We start from the raw sequence: 26133 nt of genomic DNA on the forward strand, positions 1-26133 counted from the left end.
CATTTGTCACATAAGGACAAGGTCCTTTTGATTATGATTTACTTCAAATTCTTTGTATACAATTTATTACAAATAGGTAATATATACAAATAAAATCAATTAATTTCTGTTTAAGTGTTAAGATATTTTACTTCTCTCTACTTAGTTGTACCTGGTGTTGGTTAATATACACAATCCTGAAAATCTGATTTATAAATAAAACTTTTGCATAAAGAACATTTTACATGAATTGGGGAAACTGTGTGTTCAATTGCCCCTTGAACAACATGAGTTTGAACTGTACAGGTCCACTTATAAGGTGATATTTTTCAATAGTAATAATACAGTACTACACAATCAGCAAGGTTGGTTGAATCCACAGATGTGGAGGGCCAACTATAAATTATACTTGGATTAACCCCTGAGTTGTTCAAGAGTCAACTCTATTTTCATAAAGAGTGTATCCATCTGCATTAGAAAGACTTACCTGCTATGTTTACACATGGGTAGGCTGTTTAAGATTGATGCGTTTCTTGTTTAGATTTTTGGCATATTGCAAGTCTCCAAATTTCAAACAATTTATGTTCTAAAAGTTTCTGTCTAGGTAAGTTTATGAAAATTTAATATATGCATTCCCTTTTCTTCCTCCAATGTTTTCAGTGATTCTGCCTACTCTTTTGGCTTCAACTGCCTCCCATTATAGGAACCCATACAGCGAACAGTCACACGAACTACTTGTACGACTTCACACAGTCTGTACTCACCTCCATGCTTCCACCATCTTTCCTTCTGCTCAGAATGGCCTTTCCCTATTCTAGCACAATCTGACTTATTATTAAAAATTCAGCTCAAATATTAGCTTTCTGGGAAATATGGAATCTCTTGGTCAAAATTAGATGTGTTTACTTAAAAATCTATTTTAACCCTTAACAATCTTGCCTGTAATTGTAGTTTGTTTGTTTCTTGCCCCACTCCTCACCAGAATGCAATTTCTTAGAGGAAAGAAACCATGGCTCAATTGACTTTGCAATCCTTACTACAGTGGAGTAACTGGAAAAGAATAAATATATTTTTAAAAGTTGTCCGAGTAAGAAAAATGGAAAGAAGGGAAAGCTCTCCTTTAAACCTCTGCATCCCAGATTCTAACAAAGAAGAGTACAGAGAATCCTAACCAAGTCTTCAGGTGTATTTCTTAATTGTCAAAGTACTGGAGTGATCCTTAGGTAAAATATCTGTATATTAGGTGTTCATAGGTCAAGCAATGTTTAAAGAAACACAATATTAGGATGTCCCTTCGGGAGTCAGGAAAGAAACTTATCTCTCACTCTGTTTAATATCTGCATACGGATGCACTGCTAATAAGTGTATTAGGATTTTATGCAGTTATTCAGAATCCTTTAAGGAGACCAAAGGCTATTTAAGAACCCAATTTTGTTAAAAACAGGTTTCCCAAAGGCCTTGTACAGTTTGTTAAATAATAAGCCAATTCAAGCTTGATGCAGAAACACCTCTGAGAACATAGGAGAGAGTTAATTGAGTTAGTGACCTGTTTGCTAAGAATTGTGTTCCTGACTGGAAAGAACCTTGGACAGAAGTATTTTACAGAGATTGTTGCAGACACAATGGGTTGCCATGATTTTTTCCTCTACATTTCATTTGAGAAAAGAAAGAAGTATAGGGCACCAAAGGAGAATGAGAACAATGAGATACTTCATAGAATAAAGAAAATTATTTTGTATTTACAAAATGATTGGTCTGTTTAGTAGGCAGTGACAAATTCATATTGGTTAACAATACAGTGTCATCATTAAAGTATTTGGAAGTGACATAGGCCAGCAGAAAAGAGAGCCTGAATTGTTACTAATATCCAAGTTATAAGTGACTTTTTAGGAAATCATGGGCTAGGGATTTTCAACTAATTTCCTTGTTGAGAAAACTAGTTTCCAAACATGGCATAAATTAATTTTCTTCATTGTTCTTTTAAACAGCTTAATTGGTTAAGTTTTATAAGTTATTATTATAATTAATACTTTTAAAATTTTACACTTTTATTTTAATAAATACTTCACTTCTTACAGAGAAAATATTATGGCCTTGATACTCTGCTTTGCTTTCTGTTTAAATGAGGCCTGTCATTACATTCCATGCAGCCCACACCTCATGCACTGCCATCATTAGGTGACAAGTGATATCTCTGTAGGCATGAGATACCTAAGAAAAAAATAAACAGTATTTTTGGTGTGTTCCATACATGCAGCTTTATCAGTGATGCTGTCTATACTTAAAGACCAAGTGGTGGTCTTTAAGCTTTTCAAAGGCAGCTGAACAGCTTCCCAGATTAGTTCTATTTATATTTTAGTTTTTTACTAGTTGGCTATTATCAATAATTTGTTAACAATGTCAGACAAAATATTTGTTCATTGTATTAAATGAATTAGAAATAGTATTATTGTTTACTTTGTGCCATTTTTCAAATATTAATAGACAATCTATTACTTTTATTAACTATGATAATAAATGTTGTAAAAGACCCAACATGACAAGATAAAAATTCAAATTACTGAAGAAGAGTGCACTTTTTTTGTGATAGGAAAATATAAATGATCTCATATCTCATATCTGCCCCTACTAGATGTTAATGGTAAAATCTTATTAATGGTAGCATTAATTCAAATGTGTAAAAAAGAGTGAAATTATATACAGTCAGCATTCATATTGTAAGTGAATGTAACATCTTAACTTGAGTGTATTTTTAAAATAATTTACTGGTTAAAATTATAGACACTTTCAACCCAAAATGGCATGTATTACTTCATTTACTCATTTATTCATTATATATCTTGTGTGTCTTATTCTAAATAGCCAATAATTATTACTTAAAGGACTACTTTATTTTTTATTCAATTTTTTCTGATTTTGAACTTCATGTGCTATTCTTTTTTTATTATTAATTTTTATTGGAGTCTAGTTGCTTTACAATGTTGTGTTAGTTTCTGCTGTACAGCAAAGTGAATCAGCTATACATACACACATGTCCCCTCTTTTTTTTTGGATTTCCTTCCCATTTAGGTCACTACAGAGCATTGAGTAGAGTTCCCTGTGCTATACAGTAGGTTCTCATTAGTTATCTAGTTTATACATAGTAGTGTAAATATGTCAATCCCAATCTCCCAATTCATCCCACCCCTCCCTTCCCCCTTTGGTATCCATGATTTTGTTCCCTACAACGGTGTCTCTATTTCTGCTTTGCAAATAAGTTTATATGTACCATTTTTCTAGATTCCACATACAACCGATATTATACGATATTTTTCTCTTTCTGACTTACTTCACTCTGTAGGACAGTCTCTAGCTCCATCCACATCTCTGCAAATGGCACAGTTTGTTCCTTATTATGGCTTAGTAATATTCCATTGTATATATGTACCACATCTTCTTTATCCATTCTTCTATTTTTTTTTTTTTTTTTTTTTTTTTTGCGGTACGTGGGCCTCTCACTGCTGTGGCCTCTCCCATTGCGGAGCACAGGCTCTGGAGCACAGGCTCAGCGGCCATGGCTCAGGGCCCAGCCACTCCGCGGCATGTGGGATCTTCGCGGACCGGGGCACGAACCCGTGTCCCCTGCATTGGCAGGCGGACTCTCAACCACTGCGCCACCAGGGAAGCCCACATTCTTCTACTGATGGACATTTAGGTTGCTTCCATGCAAAGGACTACTTTAACTTGGTACATAAAACTAAACAAATGCATATTTATAAAGTTTCTTAGTAAAATATTTATACTTTGTGATCTTTTATAATATTAAAACATAACTTTAAAAATTCATTTTATGACAATTAAGTAGTTTTAACCATTAAAACTACTTAATAGAGCTATTTTAACCATTTAAGTGTATCTTTATTTAACTCAAACTTTTTATATTTTATAAATTTTGTGAAATCTATAAAGTTGTTCTTCACCTATTCATCATCGCTTTTTTACTAATATACACTTGTGGTATATGTGTGGTGGTGGTGAGGAGAATGTTGAAAAGAAATCTGTTTTGTGTATAAAGATATACGTTTTCTATTTCTGAACAGATATATATATATACATATATACACATTTAATTCATTTATATGTATATACACATTTAATTATTTGTGTATATATATGCATACAAAATTAGAACATACACATATTTATATAAGATATATAGATGTTCAGAAATGCTGACATGTACACACTGCTGTATTTAAAATGGATAGCCAACAAGGACTTACTGTATAGCACAGGGAACGCTGCTCAATATTATGTAACAACCTCAATGGAAAAGAATTTGAAAAAGAATAGATACATGTATATGTATAACTGAATCACTTTGCTGTACACACCTGAAACTAACACAACATCGTTAATCAACTATACTACAATATAAAATAAAAAGTTTAATTAATTTTTAAAAATGCTTATGTATGGCTCATAGTTTCACTTTTCCAAGATGTTTCAGAAATCTGTGAATTCAGGTTTTCTGCTTGCCTTAAATTTAAAGGTAGTATCTGGACGTTTAGGAAAAAGCAGTCACAATTTGTGACCGTGAGATCAAGCTTACAGGAAAATTCTAATGATTCTGTGCAATCAGATTATATCACCAGTATTTTGTACATATGAAAACACTAGAATCATAGACATTTACAAATTCTGGCACCTGCTCTTCTCTGTCCTTGAAAAATATACAGTCTACCCTATGTTCCCCCCTCACAGAAAGGCTATCCGTACAGAGTAAAACATCAGAGAACTTGCCATTCCTATAGCTGTTTCTGAGAAGTTATTCATTTAAAAAGTTTCGTTTTATCATATCAGGTGATTCTGTGATGCCAGGGGTAGGTGCAGTTTGGCCCTCAAGCTGACCTTGGCAGAAACATAGGAGAGAATATTAATGAGGGCACTAACTTTGGCATTTTATACTAGACAGTCACTTGCCAAATCAATAAAAGTTTCTCTCAGCTGTTTGAATATCAGCCATCCCAAATGTATGTATGACAAATACATATTAGGTATCAAAGAAGCATAGAAACGTCAGTGAACAGAAGTCCTGACATGACGGCAATTATGTGACAACAGAAGCCAACCCTAAACAGAAGTTACCGGCTAGAAACAAAGGAAAATTGAGAGAAATTAGGCAACAGTGGAGGAGAAAAAGCAGAGAAAGAAAAGCAGCACAGAAAAGGAGTAAAGAGTTTGGTCGACTAATGGGGTGACTGTCGCATATCAGACCATGAGAAACACAGTGACTACTAGAGGAGGATGATTTTCCAGTTTGCCAGGAGTTCTTTGCTGGAGTCACCTTACACGAGTTTGCAAGAGCTGACTGTGCTCATCTTTTCCCAGCTCCAACTTCAGTGACTTGACCTGGTAGCTTGACATTTGCCATGGTGGAGCAAGGGCACCAAAGAAACTGGCAAATGCTACAGATCTGCTTCTCCTTAAAGAGCTGATTATTAACCATTTACCAGCACACCACTGGTTCCACTTATTTTACCCCTGAGGCTATTATTTTCCTCCTTAATTCCCTGTTTTATTTATAAAATAAACTCACTTTTACTGGAGTAGCTTGAGGTTTTTTGGTTTTGTTCTTGTTTTTTTTTTTTTCTATTTCTCCAACATCCTGAAAAACCTGAATGCCATTTTCTAGTTATTCTTCCTATTCAGTGAGATTTATTGAAAGTCTATTATTAGTTAGGCACTGTAGACAATGCATTATGCACAACCAATTCTGAGATAAATAAGACATCATACCAACCATCAGATCAATAACAGTCTAATGAAGAAACACAGGGAATTACTGCAATGCACTGGCATAGGTACTATAATTGTGCTTTTACGGAGGAAAAGCACAAAAGAAAGATACAGTCTACTACTTGGGAGGAAGTGTTGGTGTCTGAAAGTATTACTCAAAAAATTTAATAGTGGATCTTTGACTTAATGATGACTAAGCTTTGGTTATACAGATAGCTTATAAGGAGGCACAAGTTGTTCTAATAGAGGAGACAAAAAAGGATTTAAGAGAAAAGAGACTGGAGGGAGCCAGTAGAATGGTGCCAGAAGATCATGGTGAAATGGGGAAAATTCAGATATCATAGTCACAAATGTCAGTAAGTTGCTTCTCCCTCCAGTTTATCCTGCCTAACCATCACCATGAGACATGAGAACTTCTCTCAGTTCACTATCTTAGTCATCTTATTATAGTACTGTTGTATTATTTTCTTATTCAACACACTGCATCTTCCTCACTTTAGCATCCCTTACAGCAGGGGTCCCCAACTCCCAGCCGTGGAGCGCTACCGGTTGGTGGCCTGTTAGGAACCAGGCCGCATAGCAGGAGGTAAGTGGCAGGCCAGTGAGCGAAGCTTCGTCTGTATTTCCAGCCACTCCCCATCTCTCACGTTACCACCTGAGCTCCGCCTCCTGTCAGATCAGTGGTGGCATTAGATTCTCACAGGAGTGTGAACCCTACTGTGAACTGCACACGCGAGGGATCTAGGTGGCACGCTTCTTATGAGAATCTAATGCCTGATGATCTGAGATGGAGCTGAGGCAGTGATGCTAGCCCTGGGGAGTGGCTGCAAATACAGATTATCATTAGCAGAGAGGTTTGACTGCACAGAGACCATAATAAATCAATTGCTTGCAGACTCATATCAAAACCCTATCAGTGAGTGGCAAGTGACAAGCTGCCTCTGGTGGCAGGCTTTACAGTGGCAAGTGAGTTGATGTACTTCAGTTGTTCAGCTGCATCTGGTGGCAGGCTTTAACGTGGCCCGCCCATTATTCTATTTAGCACTTCCTTTCCCACACTGTGCACTTGTCTCAGTCACAGTTTTGGTAAGCCCACAAGCTAACCCTAGCCAAAACGAGCAAAACACAAATGTCGCTGGCGAGCTTCTTTGGAAAGGGGGAAAGACCCAAGGATGAGACAGCAGAAGCCTCTAAGACTGCCAACAAAAAGAAAGCTGCATTTAAAACGAAATACCAAGAGTCCTACTTAAATTACGGGTTCATTGCAACAAGTGATTCACATTCTCCAAGCCCGCTTTGTTTAATGTGTGGTGACCGGCTATCCAACAAAGCCGTGAAACCTTCAAAACTGCTTCATCACCACATGGAGACCAAGCACCCTGCATTAAAAGACAAGCCTTTGGAGTTTTTCAAAAGAAAAAAATGTGAACATGAAGAACAGAAGCAAGTATTGAAGGCCACCACTTCATCAAATGTTTCTGCACTGAGAGCATCATTCTTAGTGGCTAATCGCATTGCTAAAGCTAAGAAGCCCTTTACTATTGGTAAAGAGTTGATCCTGCCTGCTGCTAAGGACAATTGTCATGAACTTTTAGGAGAGGCTGCAGTTCAAAAGGTGGCACGTGTTCCTCTTTCAGCTAGCACCGTAACTAGACGAATTGATGAAATAGCAAAGGAGACTGAGGCATTAACTGTTAGAGAGAATTAATCCAGGTTGACGAGTCTACCAATGTTGACAACAAGGCAACAATGCTTGTTTTTGTGCGATATGTTTTTCAGGAGGATGTGCATGAGGATATGTTATGTGCATTTTTGTTGCCAACCAACACCACAGCTGCAGAACTATTCGAGTCTTTGAATGATTTCATATCAGGAAAACCGAATTGGTCATTTTGTGTCAGTATATGCACGGACGCAGCGGCTGCCATGACTGGATGGCTTTCTGGTTTCACTACTCGGGTCAAAGAGGTCGCTTCTGAATGTGAGTCTATGCACTGTGTCATCCATAGAGAAACGCTGGCTAGCCGAAAAATGTCTCCTGAACTTAACAACGTTTTGCAGGATGTGATTAAGATTATCAACCACATTAAAGTACATGCCCTTAACTCACGTCTACACAGATCTGTGAGATGGACCCAGAGCACACACGTCTTCTCTTATACACAGAAGTGAGATGGCTTTCTAAAGGGGAATCACTGGCCAGAGTTTCTGAGTTACAAGAGCCGCTCTTGTAACTCAGCAAAAGAGATTTCTTTTAGCAAACAGTCACCACTGGCAGCACATTTCAGTGACAGAGAATGGGTCGCAAAACTTGCTTACTTGTGTGATATATTCAACCTGCTCAACGAACTCAATTTGTCACTTCTGGGAAGAACGACAACTGTATTCAAGTCGATAGATAAAGTGGCTACATTCAAAGCCAAACCAGAATTATGGGGGTGACGAGTGAACACTGGGAATTTTGACATATTTCAGACATTAGCAGAGATTTTGAAAGAGGCTGAGCCAGGGCCTTCTTTCTCCCAGCTGGTGCATGGTCACCTATCTCAGCTTTCAAAGGAGTTTGAGCATTACTTCCCAACCACCAAAGACGCCCGGACTGGGAAGGAATGGATCCACGACCCATTTGTGAATAAGCCAGGTGAATCGACTTTGTCTGTGCTGGAAGAGGATCAACTGCTTGAGATCGCAAATGACGGTGGCCTTAAAAGTATGTTTGGGACAACTTCAAATCTCCATACGTTCTGGATTAAAGTCAAGGTGGAATATCCTGAGATTGCCACAAAAGCACTAAAAAGCCTGCTTCCATTTCCAGCATCCCATCTTTGTGAAGCAGGGTTTTCTGCAGTGACGGCAACCGAAACGAGACTACAGAGTAGACTGGACATAAGCAAAACACGTCGGGTGTCACTGTCTCCCGTCACCCCCAGATGGGACCATCTAGTTACAGGAAAACAAGCTCAGGGCTCCCACTGATTCTGCATTATGGTGAGCTGTAGAATTATTTCATTATATATTACAATGTAATAATAATAGAAATAAAGTGCGCAGTAAATGTAATGCGCTTGAATCATCCCCAAACCATCTCCCCTCCCCCCACCCCCGGTCCCAGGTGCCAAAAAGGCTGGGGACCGCTGCTTTACAGGGCCTGGCACAACACTCTGGTTAGGAAGGCTGAATGCACATCTGTTGACCTGAACAAATGACGTAAAATCATTGAGAGCATGTTGGAAAACATACTTAAAAATCATGTTTCGTTTGGCATTGAAGGGGTTCAGGACACACTACTCCCCAAAGATGGCACAGTGGCACGTTAAATATTTCAAGTTGAAGAATCTGAGAAGTGGCATGTGCAGGAAGCACTTTCTGACCTTCCCTTGAAGCAGGTCATAAAACCCTCCTGTGAGAGGTGCCCTTCCTTTACCTGGGGGAAAAGAGCATCCTCTTTATCTCTGAAGACAAGAGACACAGAGAGGAATCTGAACAAACAAGCCTTGCTACAGTTCCGCCATTTTACTACACTCACCTCATACGCTTTGTCCTATCATATCTTTCCACAACTGTCCACTCTTCATCAGACCTAGCATAAACGCACTCAGTTTTAACTGTTGCCTTGTGTCTTCACTTCCTCATGAAGGCTCCTGTGTCATGAACAACTTAGATTAAATATATTTGTATGCTTTTCACTCTTTAATCTGTCTGTTACAGGGATTCTAGTCAAGAGCTTAGACAGATAAAGGAAAGGGATGGTTGCTGTCCCCCACAGTATCATCAATAAATACTTTATTGTAGAAATAGTAAAATTAAGTATGAGGTGCATGGTAGATTTTATAACTGCTATCTAAATTGTATGTATGCAACTCAATCTATTTGGATGCTTTTTTGAGAAATTATCACTTATCACTTCTCCGTGCATTTAAATATTTGTGTATTAGATGATAGCCATTTTATTTTTTCCCTAATATAAATGTTTTACATTTTTTTATTCTGTTACTAATATGTTTTAAATTACTAAGCAATTTTTCCCATTAGCATATCAAAGATAAGAAGCACTATTTTTTTCACTTTACATCTCTATTTTTTTTACTATAAAAATATACTTCAGTTCTTTTTTTCTTGATGGGAGAAAAAGGGGCTGATTCTTGATACAAGAAACAGGGACCATCATAGCTTAGTAGTCCTGCTTCCCACTTTGAGCTTTGACTATTTTATGTTTTATGCCACATTTAAATATAGAAGGAAGTATCAAAATTTCAAAGAGAAAACTCCATGGCCTCCTTAATGCTCTCCCTGGCTTAGCTTACCACTGTTAAAACTGAAATACAAGTGCAACAGCTAATCCCTTTCCTGTGTACCTAGAGTAGCTAGAGTCCCCTTGCAATTAGTTCCTTTGATGTGAATTTGAGACAGAAAGGGGGCAGGGCACAACCTTTAAAAGAATGACATAGCCATTGAGGATACAAAATGAACTGGTTAGAACCAACTAGGTCCAAGATGGCGGACAAGTTGACTTCCCCTAGACCTTGAGCCTCATTATACGCTCACTGTCACACATCAGCACACTAAATGACACACCCACAGGGACCATGACAGTTCCAAGGCTGACCATAAAAGGTCAAGAAGTGGGCCGTGGCCCAATTCCTAGAAATCCACACCCCTTCCCCAAAAGGGATAATCATCCCACTCATTAGCCTATGAAGTTACCCACCCCTATAAAAACTGACAACTCTGTGCCCTGGCAACTCTTGCCTTCTGAGACGGCCTGCACTCTTGTCTATGGAGCGTGTATCTCCCTGAATAAACCTTCTTTCACTTTACTATGGCTCCTTCTTGAATGCTTTCCTGTGCAAAGCCAAGAGCCCACACTTGGCAGCCATCCCAGGGACTTGTCTGAGACCTAGGACATGACCATCCTCTCGTGCCCCACTTTTTTTCCTGCAACAAATTCTCTGTGCACTTTTAATCTGGCACTTTTCTGCTCCCTTGGTTCCATGGATCAAGTGACCAAGACCCTGGAGCACTACCTAGAACGAGGGCTTTATTTCTTTTTACCCAATCCCACTTTAAAAGTGGGACAAAATACTAGCAAAACATGATAAATATTTTTATAAAGGGAAAATATTTTTTTTACGATGAGAAGAGGAAAAGGGTTACCCTCAAATTACTTAGCTTTAATCTGGGTTTAAATCTGATGAGTCTTCATAAATTTATTTTGAGTTTAAATAATATATTCATATCAGTGGGAAAACATATGTATACAGGGTCCTCTGTGTTCCTCGTTTTATCATTTTAACCTAGTTTTACTATAGCTTCAGAAAGTACCTAATGAAACTTAAGAAGTACTTTTATTCAATAAGTACTTAATGAAAATCTAAAAGAGGACATAAACATATATATATGAAACCAAGCAGGACCCTGTTTGGTACAAAGCCTTTCTATGTCCTGTTTCTTGTTTCTTGTTTGTAGGAAACAGGCCTTATTCAGCTTCCTGAGTTCCAAAGAGCAGATTCAAACAGTTGCTAATCAGGGAAGGGAGGGAACTTAGAAACAAAGGAGAAGCAGTCTAGAAACAATAGTGCAGAGATAAAGCAGGGTCCTGGTTCCTCCTCAAGGAATATACATAACAATACCTTTGAGTTCTTCTGTGGGGGAACTAAGGCCCCCACCCAGGTGGAGGATGTTGACTTCAAGCTGAGCACAAGATTCTTGGAATATGTCCCTGTTCCTTCACCACCAACCAATGAGAAGAAAGTCTGCACACAATGGAAAACAAGAAGACTCTGACAGCCTGTCCAAATGATTCTCCTTTTAAAAACTTTCATGGTCGAGCAGAATCTTGGGAATTGGTTTTTGGACATGCGTCTCTCTTCTCCCCAGGTTGCTGGCCTCCTGAATAAAGCAATCCTTTCCTTTCCAACCAACAACTGTTTTTCAAGTACTGGCTTTCAAGCAGTGATCAGCGGAACCTGAGTTTGGTAACACACACACACATATATATATATGGTTCTTGTACTCTAGCAGTTTAAACTTTGATATGAGAACTGGGAACATAATTAATTTTCAAAACTTTTCAATTTTTTAGAAAAAATTGTAAGGAAATCCATGTGTGTGTATCATAAGTACCTCAAACTTTAAAATAGAGGCTATTTAGCACATGACATAAAGCTATCAAGAATTACTGAACATATTACATAATGTAATGTCATAAAACACATCTATAGACTGCTCAGAAACTTAGACACTAACAAAGACCTTACTAGCTAACTTCAATTAAAAAACTTAACTTGATTATTTTGATGCAGGTTATTCTTCAAGAATCATGCCTTAAAATGTTGAAAACTTGCTTGTATTTCTGTGTAGAGGAGTTGGATATAGAGACAAATGTTACATTAATGAAATCATTACAAGTTATATAAAACATGAAGATGATATTTGGCACTTGAAATTAAATTATTAAATATTTTCATATTAAATATTTTCTTATGTATTTTAAAAGCTTGGTTTTTAAGTAAAATCAAAACATATTCTGAGTAAAATGGGAAACATATTTTAGAAATGTAAGTTCCACGCTGCATGTAATTTAGCCAAGGGAGCAGGTATGGTTGGAATTTTTTTCCCCCTGTGTTTAACTTCATTACCATAACTGATAGCCATTTTATTCACAATTTACTTTAGGAGGTTCAAGTTTTTATTTATTTTATTGAATACAAATCTCAGTTAACAGTGTTTGCATTGCTAATAGCTCTCTTTCAAAGTGTGTTGATACCTCAGTTGGGTTTTCTTTCAAATTTAAGTAGGCAATTTGGCCATTTATGTGAGAATACAGTAAAAACAGATTGTGTTCATTTCTCTTGTTTTTAAAATATCTGTAGAAGTGCTGACAACACAAGAAGACAAGGCTTCTCCTGCTTTTTAGCATCTGCCAGAATAAGGTGCTAATGAAATCAAGCTAATGGGTTGTCGTTTGAATACAAATGTAACAAGTATTTACTGACTGACTATTGTGTAAAATACACTCCTAAATAGTGTGGCTAATTACAGAAACAGCACAATAATGTGATATATGGGGGTGGAATGTATAGGAAGATATGGAAAAATAAACATATGCCAATAACTGTAACAACAGTAGAAAAACTTCATAAGAAACTCAGAGATGTATTTAAAATATTCTGTTATTTGTCCATCAGTAATCACTCCCCCTTCTTCCTAGTAACACATCCCTGGTGTTTTGGGGATAGTAATGTATCCAATCAAAAGATTACATTTCTCCAGGCTTTTTTGGTGTGAGGTCTGGCCAATGACACATAAGCAGAAGTACTGTGTGGGATTTCCAGAGTGGCTCCTCACGTGAAGCGGTTCAACTAACAAGTATGTCACTTTTCACCTTCCTCATTTCCTCCCTACTACTACTTGGAATGTTGCTTTAAAACAAGAACTCCAAAAAAAAAAAAAACAAACAAAAAAACAATAACAAGAACTCCACTAGACTAAAGTGGTCTTTATTACAGAAGCTGGACATGTGCAAAGCAAGACAGAACAGTAACAGGAGTCAGGGTCCCAGACAACCTCCAAGAGCAGCCTTATCTACTCCCTCTGGGCTGCTACCTCCAGACTTTTTTGTGTGTAAGAATAAATACAATAGGGTTGCAGTCACTGTTATTTTATGTTTTTGTTTTGATTTGCAGCTGAACACAATTTCTAACTAAAATGAGGTACCAAAAATGTTACCAAGATTATCAAGTCAGGAAAAGATTAGATGCAGTTAAGGGAAAAAAGGATATACAAGACAGAGTATTAAATAACTTCACCATATTGGGTTACTTCAAATTAAAACACCCAATTCTTTCTATTTGCGGAGAATACAGGTTTTACCTCAACTATACACAACTGTCTGGCTAATTCTACATCACCTGTATTAACTGGATGAAAACAGGGACCAGATTAAATTTATGATAATTCAAAACATGCTTTGATTAGATAATTCAGTATCAGAAGAGAGCACATTATCATGATTTCTATTAACATAAACCATGATAATAAATTCTTACCTCTCTGCATATCAGATGCACACACACATATATACACTTAGGTATACGAGTACTGCATATACACAGAAACATGTTAAAGCACAACATGACATAATAGCTTTTTCATTTAACAAATATTTATTAAATAGGTATTCTGGGGGCTTCCCTGGTGGCGCAGTGGTTGAGAGTCCGCCTTCCAATGCAGGGGACACAGGTTCGTGCCCCAGTCCGGGAAGATCCCACATGCCGCGGGGCGGCTGGGCCCGTGAGCCATGGCCGCTGAGCCTGCGCCTCCGGAGCCTGTGCTCCAGAGAGGCCACAACAGTGAGAGGCCCGTGTACCACGAAAAAAAAAAAAAGGTATTCTGTGCCAGTCACTGTTGTATGAGCTGGGAACACAATGGTGAATAAGTCTGTGCCCATGCTGACTTTCTACTCTACTGAGCAAAACTAGTTTTAAATACATACATATAATTTCATGTCAGGTGACAAGGGTTTTTGTACTGTGAAAAATAATAAATGTCACGAAGTAAAATAAATCAGGAAAAGGAGCTGGAATACGACAGTTATTTTAGGCAGGGTAGTTGGAGTAGGCTTTTCTGATGAGCTGTGACACAGGCAAATATCTGTGACACAGCACAGATTCTTAAATGGAATGATGGAATGAGTCATATGATAATCTGGAGAATGAAGAATGGAGACAAAAGAAAAGTTAGTACAACTGTCCTGAGGAATGAGAGAATTTGCTATGTGTAAGAAACAACATGAGGTCAGCATGGCCAAAGCGAGAAAAGACATACAAGAGAAATCAGAGATGAGAGTGGAAAAGCTGCCATGGGCTAGAAGATACAGCACTACAGCCCTTGGCAACTAATTTCACTTTAACCTTGTGTTTGATGGGATGCTTCAAGTGTTTTAAGCAGGGGAATGACACAATACAACTTGTCTTTTATAAAGAAAACTCCGGCTCCTTGTGAAAAATGGATTATAGAGGAGACAAGTGTAGAAACAGGAAAGCCAGTAAGAAACCACGCCACATCCTGGGTGAGAGATGATGAGGATGATGATGGTAGCATAAGTGGAAGAAATGGAGAGACTTGGAATATACTCATATATATTCAAGGCAGAGCTCACTTGCTGATGGATGGAATGGGTGTAAGAAGAAATGAAAGAATAGAGTCAAAGATGAAATTTTTTTCTTTTATTTTCCTTTGGCCAGAACAATGAAGGAGTTAACAAAATCATTTATTGAAATTGTGAAGGAGATATGTAGACCCAGAGACAAATGGATTGAGGACGGTGAGGTGGGTATAATGGCATAAGAATCAAAATTTTTGAATGCTTTTATCAATTTGGAGATTCCTAATAGATATACTAGTGGAGCTACTGAGTAGGCATTTATATATATGAGTCTGAAACTCAGGTAAGTCTGGGATGGAGTTAAAATAGTTGTGAGGCATCAGGCCGTAGATGGTATGAAATCAACCAGGGAATGAGTGCAGCCAGAGAAGAGAAAAGACTGCAGGGAGGGGACTGGGATCCAGGACTATACAATATTTACAAATTGGCTAATATCACTTGCGATTAGGTTTCAGAACTTTCACTTCCCAGGATAAAAACTGCCCCTAATATTTAAAAAAATGAATCACTACAAATTAGAGTATCATATTTTTTAAATATGTAAATATTACCTATGCGGATCCAAATGTAGATTAACACAATACTTTAGGCCCACATTTATCTAACCCCCTAAAAGGAATCTAGATAAGGTTGGAGAGGAAAGAGTCTCCTCTCCTGTGAGTTCAGAAGACGGTATGTTTCTTAAATCCCAAGGTAAACTGTCTGATGAATTATTCCACAGAAACAGAGGAGTTAACTGCAGATGAAAAAGAACTATATGCTATAAGATTTATTTTAAAGTATTTATTATCATTGTTTTGTTAATAGCAATCATGATAATATGCTCCTCTGTGATACTGAATTATCTATCTAGTCAAAACATCCTTTGAGTGGTCATAAAAGGTGCTCTGATCTAGTCCCTGTCTTCATTCAATTAATACAGATGACACAGAATTAGACAATTGTGTCTAGTACAATTTATAGCATAGCATAGTACTTTAAACAATGGGTTTTAAAATCATTCTGGTTCTGTCATTTACTAGAGATATACTGGGGATATTAAAAAAGACTCTAGTTTCAGTTTCTTCATATAGAAAATAAGGTTAAAGATGCCTAGTCTAATTTACGGAGATTTTCCTGAGAAAAATACATGTAAAACACCTTAAAGCCTGTTTAACCCATTGGAAGTGCTCAAGAAATTAAAGCTTGTACTATAGTTATTTTTTAGACAAGCCATAGCTTTAAAGAGTCTTTATGGTTTAGCAGGAGCAACACTTAAAACAGATAACTTTTGAGCAAATATTTGGAATACGGTCTATTTTAAAACCAAACCTGAATATACTAGAATTTTGACTGTGTTTATAACTTTTAACATTATCTTAAAAGAAATGTTATGTCTATCCTTTTTAATTGAAAAAATACTGGGTTATCTGCCTCTTACATGTTGAAGTCTAAAATATAAACAGACATAAAATAATGCTTTGTTATTCAGAAAAAGGGATACACTGCTTGAAATGAATTCTGTGATAAAGTTAAAAAACCCTAAACCTCGGGCTTCCCTGGTGACGCAGTGGTTGAGGGTCCGCCTGCCAATGCAGGGGACACGGGTTCGTGCCCCGGTCCGGGAAGATCCCACATGCCGCGGAGCGGCTGGGCCCGTGAGCCATGGCCGCTGAGCCTGCGTGTCCGGAGCCTGTGCTCCGCAACGGGAGAGGCCACAACAGTGAGAGGCCCGTGTACCGCAAAACAAAAAACAAACAAACAAAAAACCCATAAACCTCAATTTAGAAAGCAGATTACTCAAAATGAATATGTTATGTAAAGATGCTAGCACCTAGCAAACAACTGAAAATACAATCTCATAACTCAATAATCCAATAAGACAAATTCAAATACTTTAACAACTATTTAATATCCTATTAGCTACCATTAATCTATGTATATATTGGCTCCCTAAATCACTATTTATATTGATGCTTCTGTATTTTTTTCCTCCCCTCAAGGAGCTCTTGAGAAGAATGTAAACACCATATGTTACATAGTGTTACAACAAAATTATAATTACTTACTCAAGTCACTAGATAGTTTAAATCTGAATAAGTGTAAAGCTATTTTGGAGGCAGCTGCTAACAGTTAAACTGTTTTTACCACACAAAAATGTATTAAAGTATGTAGCTAATAACCTAATTATACAACATGAACACACTGAAGAACAGAATTTTGTGTACTTTAATAAATCTCATTCTGTGTTTGTGACTAAAGCTTTAAAACTAACTTATAAGACTGCAAATAGTGACATTACACCATGTGACTTACGGAAATTTGTCTCATTTTTTATTGTGAACTTTATACTCACTTCTTAGAGACAATTTTGAACAACATATGAATCTTGCTATACATACGTCTGAGTTTATGCACCAGTTTTTGCAGAACTTCACTGAAGCTTTATCAAATCTTTCCATGCACTAAATTAAGTAGACTTAAAACAAGTTACTTCCAGCGTATTTCCCATAATATAGAAATGATTATTCATGAAGTTCGATGCTTTCCTAATAGACAATTGCTTTAGTAAAACATATTTCAAAGAAGAGACAATTCCAAATTCTTTAACTGGCTTTATTCTTAAACACTTAATAAATATAGTCTGTGTGACAAGGAAAGAAAAAAGTTAAGACAAAATTCATAATGCTAACTGCCATATTTGGTCCTGTCAAACTAAGTAGATATTGGCTCTTACTCTTTACTGATATGCATATAAAATTGAATGTGTATTGTTTATTATATTTTATAACCATGTCTAGAGTATTCAGCCTGGTTTTAACCAGGTTGACACAGAATTAGACAATCTATTAGACAATAGATTTATTCCTCAAAGTTCTTTAAAAATAAATATTAAAACTCTACATTATATAAATGTATATATATACTTTTTTAAAAAACAGAAATTAGGGGAAAAAAAGGTATATTTAAAGATAAAGAGTCCATTGTAAAATCTAAGCACCTTGAGAGTAGACACCAGGTGGAAAAGAAAACTGGAAAGCAGACAGACACATGATACCTGAAACCTGAGCCAGCAGTGTACCCCCAATCCCCAAACAACCCTACTTTTACTGTGGGATCATAGCAAAGCTATGTACCTATGAAAGTGGGAATAAAAATGGAGCTGACAACCAGAGGATTGGTTGACAATATTCCATGCAGCCAGGCAACTTCTCCTCCCTTCCCTAGCAGAAGATAGAAGTTCATTCTCTTCAGGAAAAAAAAAAGTTATATATATATATATATATATATAAATAAAATATATATTACTGTATATATTATATATATATATATAAAAATTAAAGAAACATCAGGCAAAAGTGGGGAAGGGAGTACTTATTGAAAAGAGGTAGATTAAGTTAAAATGAATAGGGATTTTTTCCAAAGAAGGTATACAGATGGTCAACAGGTACATAAAAAGATGCTCAACATCATTAATCATCAGGGAAATGCAAATCAAAACAATAATGGGATATCACTTCACATCTGTTAGAATGGCTATTATCAAAAAGGCAAGAAATAACAAGTGTTGGTGAGGATGTGAAGAAAAGGGAGCCCTCTTGCACTGTTGGTGGGAAAGTAAGCTGGTGCAGCCACTGTGGAGAACAGTATGAAGAATCCTCAAAAAATTAAAAATAGACCTACCATATGATCCAACAATTCCACTTTTGGGTATTTATCAAAAAAAGAGAAAAAAAAGAAAACACTAACTCAAAAAGATATATGTACCTCCATGTTCATTGCAACACTATTTATAATAGCCAATATATGGAACAAACTATGTGTCCATTGATGGATATGGATAAAAAAATGTGTTTTATACTTATATACACATGCATGCACACGCACACACACACACACACACACACACACACACACACACACACACAGCAATATTATTCAGCCATAGAAAAGAATGCAATCTTGCCATTTGTGACATCGATGAACCTCCAGGGCATTATGCTAAATGAAATAAGTCAGACAGAGAGAGACAAATACCATAAGATCTCTCTTGTATGTGGAATCAAAAAAAAAAAAGCAAACCATAACAATGAAAGAACAGATTGATGGTTGCCAGAGGCCAGGGGTAGCAGAAATGGGTGAAGGGGGTCAGGAGGTAAAAATAATAGGATTTAAAAAAACAAACAACCTAACCTTACACCTAAAGCAATTAGAGAAAGAAGAACAAAAATACCCCAAAGTTAGCAAAAGGAAAGAAATCATAAATATCAGATCAGAAATAAATGAAAAAGAAATGAAGGAAATGATAGCAAAGATCAATAAAACTAAAAGCTGTTTCTTTGAGAAGATAAACAAAATTGATAAACCATTAGCCAGACTCATCAAGAAAAAAATGGAGAAGACTCAAATCAACAGAATTAGAAATGAAAAAGGAGAAGTAACAACTGACACTGCAGAAATACAAAGGATCATGAGAGATTACTACAAGCAACTATATGCCAATAAAATGGACAACCTGGAAGAAATGGAAAATTTCTTAGAAAAGCACAACCTTCCACGAGTGAACCAGGAAGAAATAGAAAATATAAACAGACCAATCACAAGCACCATAATGGAAAAGGAAATTAAAAATCTTCCAACAAACAAAAGCACAGGACCATATGGCTTCACAGGTGAATTCTATCAAACATTTAGAGAAGAGCTAACACCTATCCTTCTCAAACTCTTCCAAAATATAGCAGTGGGAGGAATACTCCCAAACTCATTCTATGAGGCCACCATCACCATGATACCAAAATCAGACAAAGATGTTACAAAAAAAGAAAACCACAGGCGAATATCACTGATGAATATAGATGAAAAAAATCCTCAACAAAATATTAGCAAAAAGAATCCATCAGCACATTAAGAGGATCATACACCATGATCAAGTGGGGTTCTTGCCAGGAATGCAAGGATTCTTCAATATATGCAAATCAATCAATGTGATACACTATATTAACAAACTGAAGGATTAAAAACTATATGATCATCTTAATAAATGCAGAAAAAGCTTTTGACAAAATTCAACACCCATTTATAACAAAAACTCTCCAAAAAGTAGGCCAAGAGGGAACTTACCTCAACAAAATAAAGGCCATATATGACAAACCCACAGCCAATATCGTTTTCAAAAGTGAAAAACTGAAACCATTTCCTCTAAGATCAGGAATAAGACAAGGTTGCCCACTCTTACCACTATTATTCAACATAGTTTTGGAAGTTTTAGCCATGGCAATCAGAGAAGAAAAAGAAATAAAAGGAATGCAAATTGGAAAAGAAGAAGTAGAACTATCACTGTTTGCAGATGACATGATACTATACACAGAAAATCCTAAAGATGTTACCAGAAAACTACTAGAGCTAATAAATGAAGTTGGTAAAGTAGCAGGATACAAAATTAATGCACAGAAATCTCTTGCATTTCTATACACTAATGAAGAAAAATCTGAAAGGGAAATTAAGGAAGCACACCCATTTACCATTACAACAAAAAGAATAAAATACCTAGGAATAAACCTACCTAAGGAGACAAAACACCTGTACACAGAAAACTATAAGACACTGATGAAAAAAATTAAAGATGATAGAAACAGATGGAGAGATATACCATGTTCTTGGATTGGAAGAATCAACATTGTGAAAATGACTCTACTACCCAAAGCAATCTACAGATTCAATGCAATCCCTATGAAACTACCACTGGCATTTTTCACAGAACTAGAACAAAAAATTTCACAATTTGTATGGAAAAACAAAAGACCCCTGAATGGCCAAAGCAATCTTGAGAAAGAAAAACAGAGCTGGAAGAATCAGGCTGCCTTACTTCAGACTATACTACAAAGCTACAGTAATCAAGACAGTATGGTACTGGCACAAAAACAGAAATGTAGATCAACAAAACAGGATAGAAAGCCTAGAGATAAACCCATGCACATATGGTCACCTTATCTTTGATAAAGGAGGCAAGAATATACAATGGAGAAAAGACAGCTTCTTCAATAAGTGGTGCTGGAAAAACTGGATAGCTACATGTAAAAGAATGAAATTAGAACACTCCCTAACACCATACACAAAAATAAACTCAAAATGGATTAAAGACCTAAATGTAAGGCCAGACACTATCAAACTCTTAGAGGAAAACATAGGCAGAACACTCTGACATAACTCACAGCAAGATCCTTTTGACCCACCACCTAGAGAAATGGAAATAAAAACAAAAATAAACAAATATGGAGCTAATGAAACTTAAAAGCTTTTGCATATCAAAGGAAACTATAAACAAGATGAAAAGACAACCCTCAGAATGGGAGAAAATATTTGCAAACAAAGTAACTGACAAAGGATTTATCTCCAAAATATACAAGCAGCACTTGCTGTTCAATATCAAAAAAGCAAACAACCCAATCCAAAAATGGGCAGAAGACCTAAATAGACATTTCTCTTAAGAAGATATACAGATTGACAACAAACACATGAAAGGATGCTCAACATCACTAATCATTAGAGAAATGCAAATCAAAAGTACAATGAGATATCATCTCACACTGGTCAGAATGGCCATCATCAAAAAATCTACAAACAGTAAATGCTTGAGAGGGTGTGTAGAAAAGGGAACCCTCTTGCACTGTTGGTGGGAATGTAAATTGATACAGCCACTATGGAGAACAGTATGGAGGTTCCTTAAAAAACTAAAAATAGAACTACCATACAACCCAGCAATCCCACTACTGGGCATATACCCTGAGAAAACCATAATTCAAAAAGAGTCATGTACCAAAATGTTCATTGCAGCTCTATTTACAATAGCCAGGACATGGAAGCAATGTAAGTGTCCATCAACAGATGACTGGATAAAGAAGATGTGGCACATATATACAATGGAATATTACTCAGCCATAAAAAGAAACAAAATTGATTTATTTGTAGTGAGGTGGATGGACTCAGAGTCTGTCATACAGAGTGAAGTAAGTCAGAAAGAGAAAAACAAATACCGTATGCTACCACATATATATGGAATCTAAAAAAAAAAAAAAAAAAAAGGTTCTGAAGAACCTAAGAGAAGGACAGGAATAAAAGCACAGATGTAGAGATTGGACTTGAGGACACGGGGAGGGGGAAGGGTAAGCTGGGACAAAGTGAGAGAGTGACATTGACATATATATATACACTACCAAATGTAAAACAGCTAGCTAGTGGGAAGCAGCCACATAACACAGGGAGATCAGCTTGGTGCTTTGTGACCACCTAGAAGGGTGGAATAGGGAGGGTGGGAGGGAGATGCAAGAGGGAGGGGATATGGGGTATATGTATATGTATAGCTGATTAACTTTGTTATACAGCAGCAACTAACACAACAATGTAAAACAATTATACTCCAATAAAGATGTTTTAAAAAAAAATGCTGAAAACCCCATATCCTCATCCTTTTTCCCTTTATTGCTCTCAACCTGACAGCATAGATTATCCCTTCCAGGCAGGAATCTCTCCTGGCATTTTGTCCCTACATATCCAAGCCCAGTTTGATGACCTTCCAAGAAATTCTTTAAACTGTCAAATATCCTATAATAAAATCACTTCCATTTCAACTAGCTAAAGCAAATTATATTCTTTGGATCTATGAAAACTGACCAATATTCCAGGTGGCTTTTATTCCAGGATTGCAAAGATGGCTTAAATTTATTAGGTCTGTTAGTAAAAGAAATACATAATCTTAGTAGAATTATGATCTCAATAAATGTCAAGCCTGAGGAATGGAGGGATGTTTATTATTTCTTTTTTTTTCCTTTTTTTTCTTTTCTTTTCTTTTCTTTCATTCCCTTTTCTTTTCTTTTCCTCTCTTCACTTCTCTTATTTTCTCTTCTTCTGCCTCTTCTTCTATCTCTGCCTCTATTTGTGTTTATCCCCTTCAGTTATATAAAACCAATGATCAGTCAGAATCATGACTAAAATAAAAACACTGTAGACTTTCTGTAGTATAGTAGTTCAAGCTACAGTCTTTAGAATTTTAGAAACCTGAGTTGGAATTCAAGCTGAGTCATTTACCAGCACTGTGACCTCTAGTCAGGTTCTTAACTGCTCTAAGCTTCAATTTCCTTATCTGTAAAATGAGACAATAATCGTGTGTACTGAGGATTAATACTCAAAAGAAGTAGATAGCTTTCAGGATTTCCAATTTAGAGAAACTTGAAACGTATATAGCATTTGGCTATAGAATAATCTTAGGAAAGGTAATATTTGTAAATCCAAACAGCTGTTGGCAGGAATGCAGTTATCTCTTAGGCAATGGTTATCACATAAATACCTGCTAAAGCAGAAGCCAGACTTTCAGACCACAAGATGAGATACTGACAAATAACAAGATCAATTAAATACTGAATTCCCTAGAACCAAGTTAGTCTCATACAGATAATTTGTATCCAGGATTGGTACAGCTATGTTTATAGAGTTGTAGGGAAGAAGAGGGATAAGCTACAGAAAATTTGGCAGGCTACTTGTATAGCTTGATAGGCTCTGTTACATATATCAGCTTATCAATGGCTAATGTAATAAAATGAGTATTTCAATTTTAATATGATAAAACACTAGAAAAGAAACGAGGCCTTAAGTGAGCTTTTTTCACCATTCATTCATACAATTCATTCTTTCATCTACTATTAGTATATTATATACTAGTTCTATACTAGACACTGAAATAGGGAATATAAAGAATATAAAATATTTCTGTATTTATGAAAATCGGCATCTATTGGGGAAGACTGTAAATATATTTATAATATAATTTTATACTTCTATATTAGAAGTGAAATTAAAGTATTGTGGAGACTTTGGGGAAGACGTTTCACAGAGGGGGTGGCATTTAATTGGACATTAAGTGAGGATTAGAAGTTTGCCAGACAGAAAACTGAAGATAAAGGAAATAGCTTTTATAATTCAGCACAGTGGATATTCCTTACTCTGTATGAATATAATAACCAATTAACAATTGACAGAAAAAGAAGAGTAATGTGCATTCTAATTATTTAAATAATCAGCTCGGCGATTATGAACAAAGATTCCTGTGTCAGGAATAAGACCCACATCTTACATATGTGTCATTACTAACTGTGATAGGAAGAATAATGCCCCTTTTCTTCCTCCAATGATGTCCATGGCAAAGGAGAATTAAGACTGAAGGTGAAATTAAGGTAGCTAATCACCTGACTTTAAAATAGGGAGATTTTCCTGGCTTATCTGGTAGACCTAGTGAAATCATGAAGGTCCTTAAATATCATAGGGAGAAACAGAGAGTCAGAATCAGAGTGATGCATCATAAGAAAGGCTTAATAGGCCATTGTTTTAAAGATGGAAAGAGGCAAGGAAATGCAGGCAAACTCTTGTAGCTCAAAAAAGTAAGTAAATGGATTATCTCCCAGAGTCTCCAGAAAAAACTCAGCCCTGCCAACACTTTGATTCCAGTCTAGGGAGACCTGATTCTGACCTCTGACTTTCAGAACTACATGAAACTAAAATGAGAATTGTTTAAAGACATCAAGTTTGTGGTAAATTGTTACAGGAACAAAATAAAACTAATACACTAATGACAACTTTTAAAGATATAACAATCAGGTAAATATAAATATATTTTAGTGTATATTTATGAAAGCCTAGACTACCTATAAACTATTATTTTAATATAGATATAGACAATCTTCATCCTATTTGATGAACAGATCTGCATCTGCATGTACAGACGAAGGCAATCAACAACAGTGGATAACATGAAAATCCTTCCTATTTCTTATCATTTGTATTTTATTAGTACCATTTGATTTTCTAGGAATTGACAAATTTCGAATGAAGTTCAGAACCCATTCTGTGGAAATTGAGCTCAAGAAGAATTATAAAATTTTCTTCATTTTGCATCTTAAAATTTGCTCAACTTGCTATGGTATGAATATGTGTGTCCCCCAACCTTTATATGTTGAAACCTTAACATGCCGAGGTGATAATATTAGGACATAGGGCCTTTGGGAGGGGATTAAACCATGAGGTCAGAGCCCTCAGGAATGGGATGAGTGCCCTTATAAAAAAGGCCTCAGAAATCTCCCTTGCTACTTTTGCCATGTGAGGGCTACAATGAAAAGACAAAAAGAAGGTGTCTAGGAAGTGGGCCCTCACCAGACACTGAATCTGCCCGTGCTTTGATCTTGGACTCCTAGACTCCCGAACTGTGAGAAATCAATACATTTCTGTTGTTTATATGCTTCCTAGTTTATGATATTTTCTTAGGTCAGCCTGAACAGACTAAGACACAACTCTTGCTTGCTCCCTGTACCTCACTGCTTGTAGAAGGCAGTCCAAGTTCTCTATGAAGCATGTGAAGTCCTTCACAACAAACAAATTCTTCCTTGCCACGTGGGCAACACACAACTGAATATTTATGTCTAGACCTTCGTGGTCTAGCTTGAGACCTTGGCGCTTACTTCTCCTTTGCCTCACGACACTTCCCTTTCCTCAACTGCATGTCTGAACTTTGGAAATACTTGACATTTTTCCGGGCCCTGCTGAACTACAGCCAGCATTATGATATTCTGTAGCTTTATACAGTCTGAAGAAAATATTTCTGCCCCAGTACCTTTACATAAGGTCTTACACATAGTAGGAACTCAATAAATGTTTGTTGATTGTTCTGAATGTCTCACTACATTCAAGAAAATAACAGAAATGGTGAGAAATGATAATAGTAGAACTATTATCACTAAGTGAGTAAGGCCCACAGGCAAGAACAAGAAAGAGGAGAGGAACAGCTAATGTTAACAAGAGGACAGACCACTGTTGGTTTTATTCATGTAGGCATTATTACCAGAAACTATGACCCATCTCTCTTTAACATGGTGTAGCAGCTGGCATGGCTCCATTTTCCTACTTGGCTCTCTTGCCAGCTTCTATTGTCTGGCAAAGACACTTAAGGGAGAAAAGTGAGCTTAATTCTTCTACCCTTAATTATGCTTTGACAATTCAGCCCAGCTTTTTCAAAACTTCCAGCTCAAATACTGCTGCCAAAGACTTTCTTGTTAAGCAGGGCCTAACTACTTTAAATGAATTTTTATTCTTCTTGTTTTTTATGGTCAAAATAAGCAACTTGGATGAACACACACATCATTAAGTCTAGTGACTAGTCTAAGATAGCACAGGTGTTTGGCATTACA

General features: G+C 36.6%; 1 protein-coding gene across 9 annotated transcripts in view; it reads right to left on the minus strand.

Annotated features, from left to right (window-relative positions):
- The window catches only part of CCSER1 (coiled-coil serine rich protein 1), a 1251132-nt gene that overhangs the window by 697068 nt on the left and 527931 nt on the right, over positions 1 to 26133 (minus strand). For 6 of the 9 annotated variants that reach the window (XM_067736955.1, XM_067736954.1, XM_067736959.1 and 3 more), the window contains exon 8: positions 11388 to 11510. The exons of the other annotated variants lie outside the window; for them this stretch is intronic. In XM_067736955.1, the coding sequence (XP_067593056.1) occupies positions 11388 to 11510 (123 nt within the window). The remainder of the gene's footprint in view (positions 1 to 11387; positions 11511 to 26133) is intronic. 9 annotated transcript variants of the gene reach the window in all.

The sequence above is a fragment of the Pseudorca crassidens genome, chromosome 4 (genome assembly GCF_039906515.1).
Source record: "Pseudorca crassidens isolate mPseCra1 chromosome 4, mPseCra1.hap1, whole genome shotgun sequence".
Lineage (NCBI taxonomy): Eukaryota > Metazoa > Chordata > Mammalia > Artiodactyla > Delphinidae > Pseudorca > Pseudorca crassidens.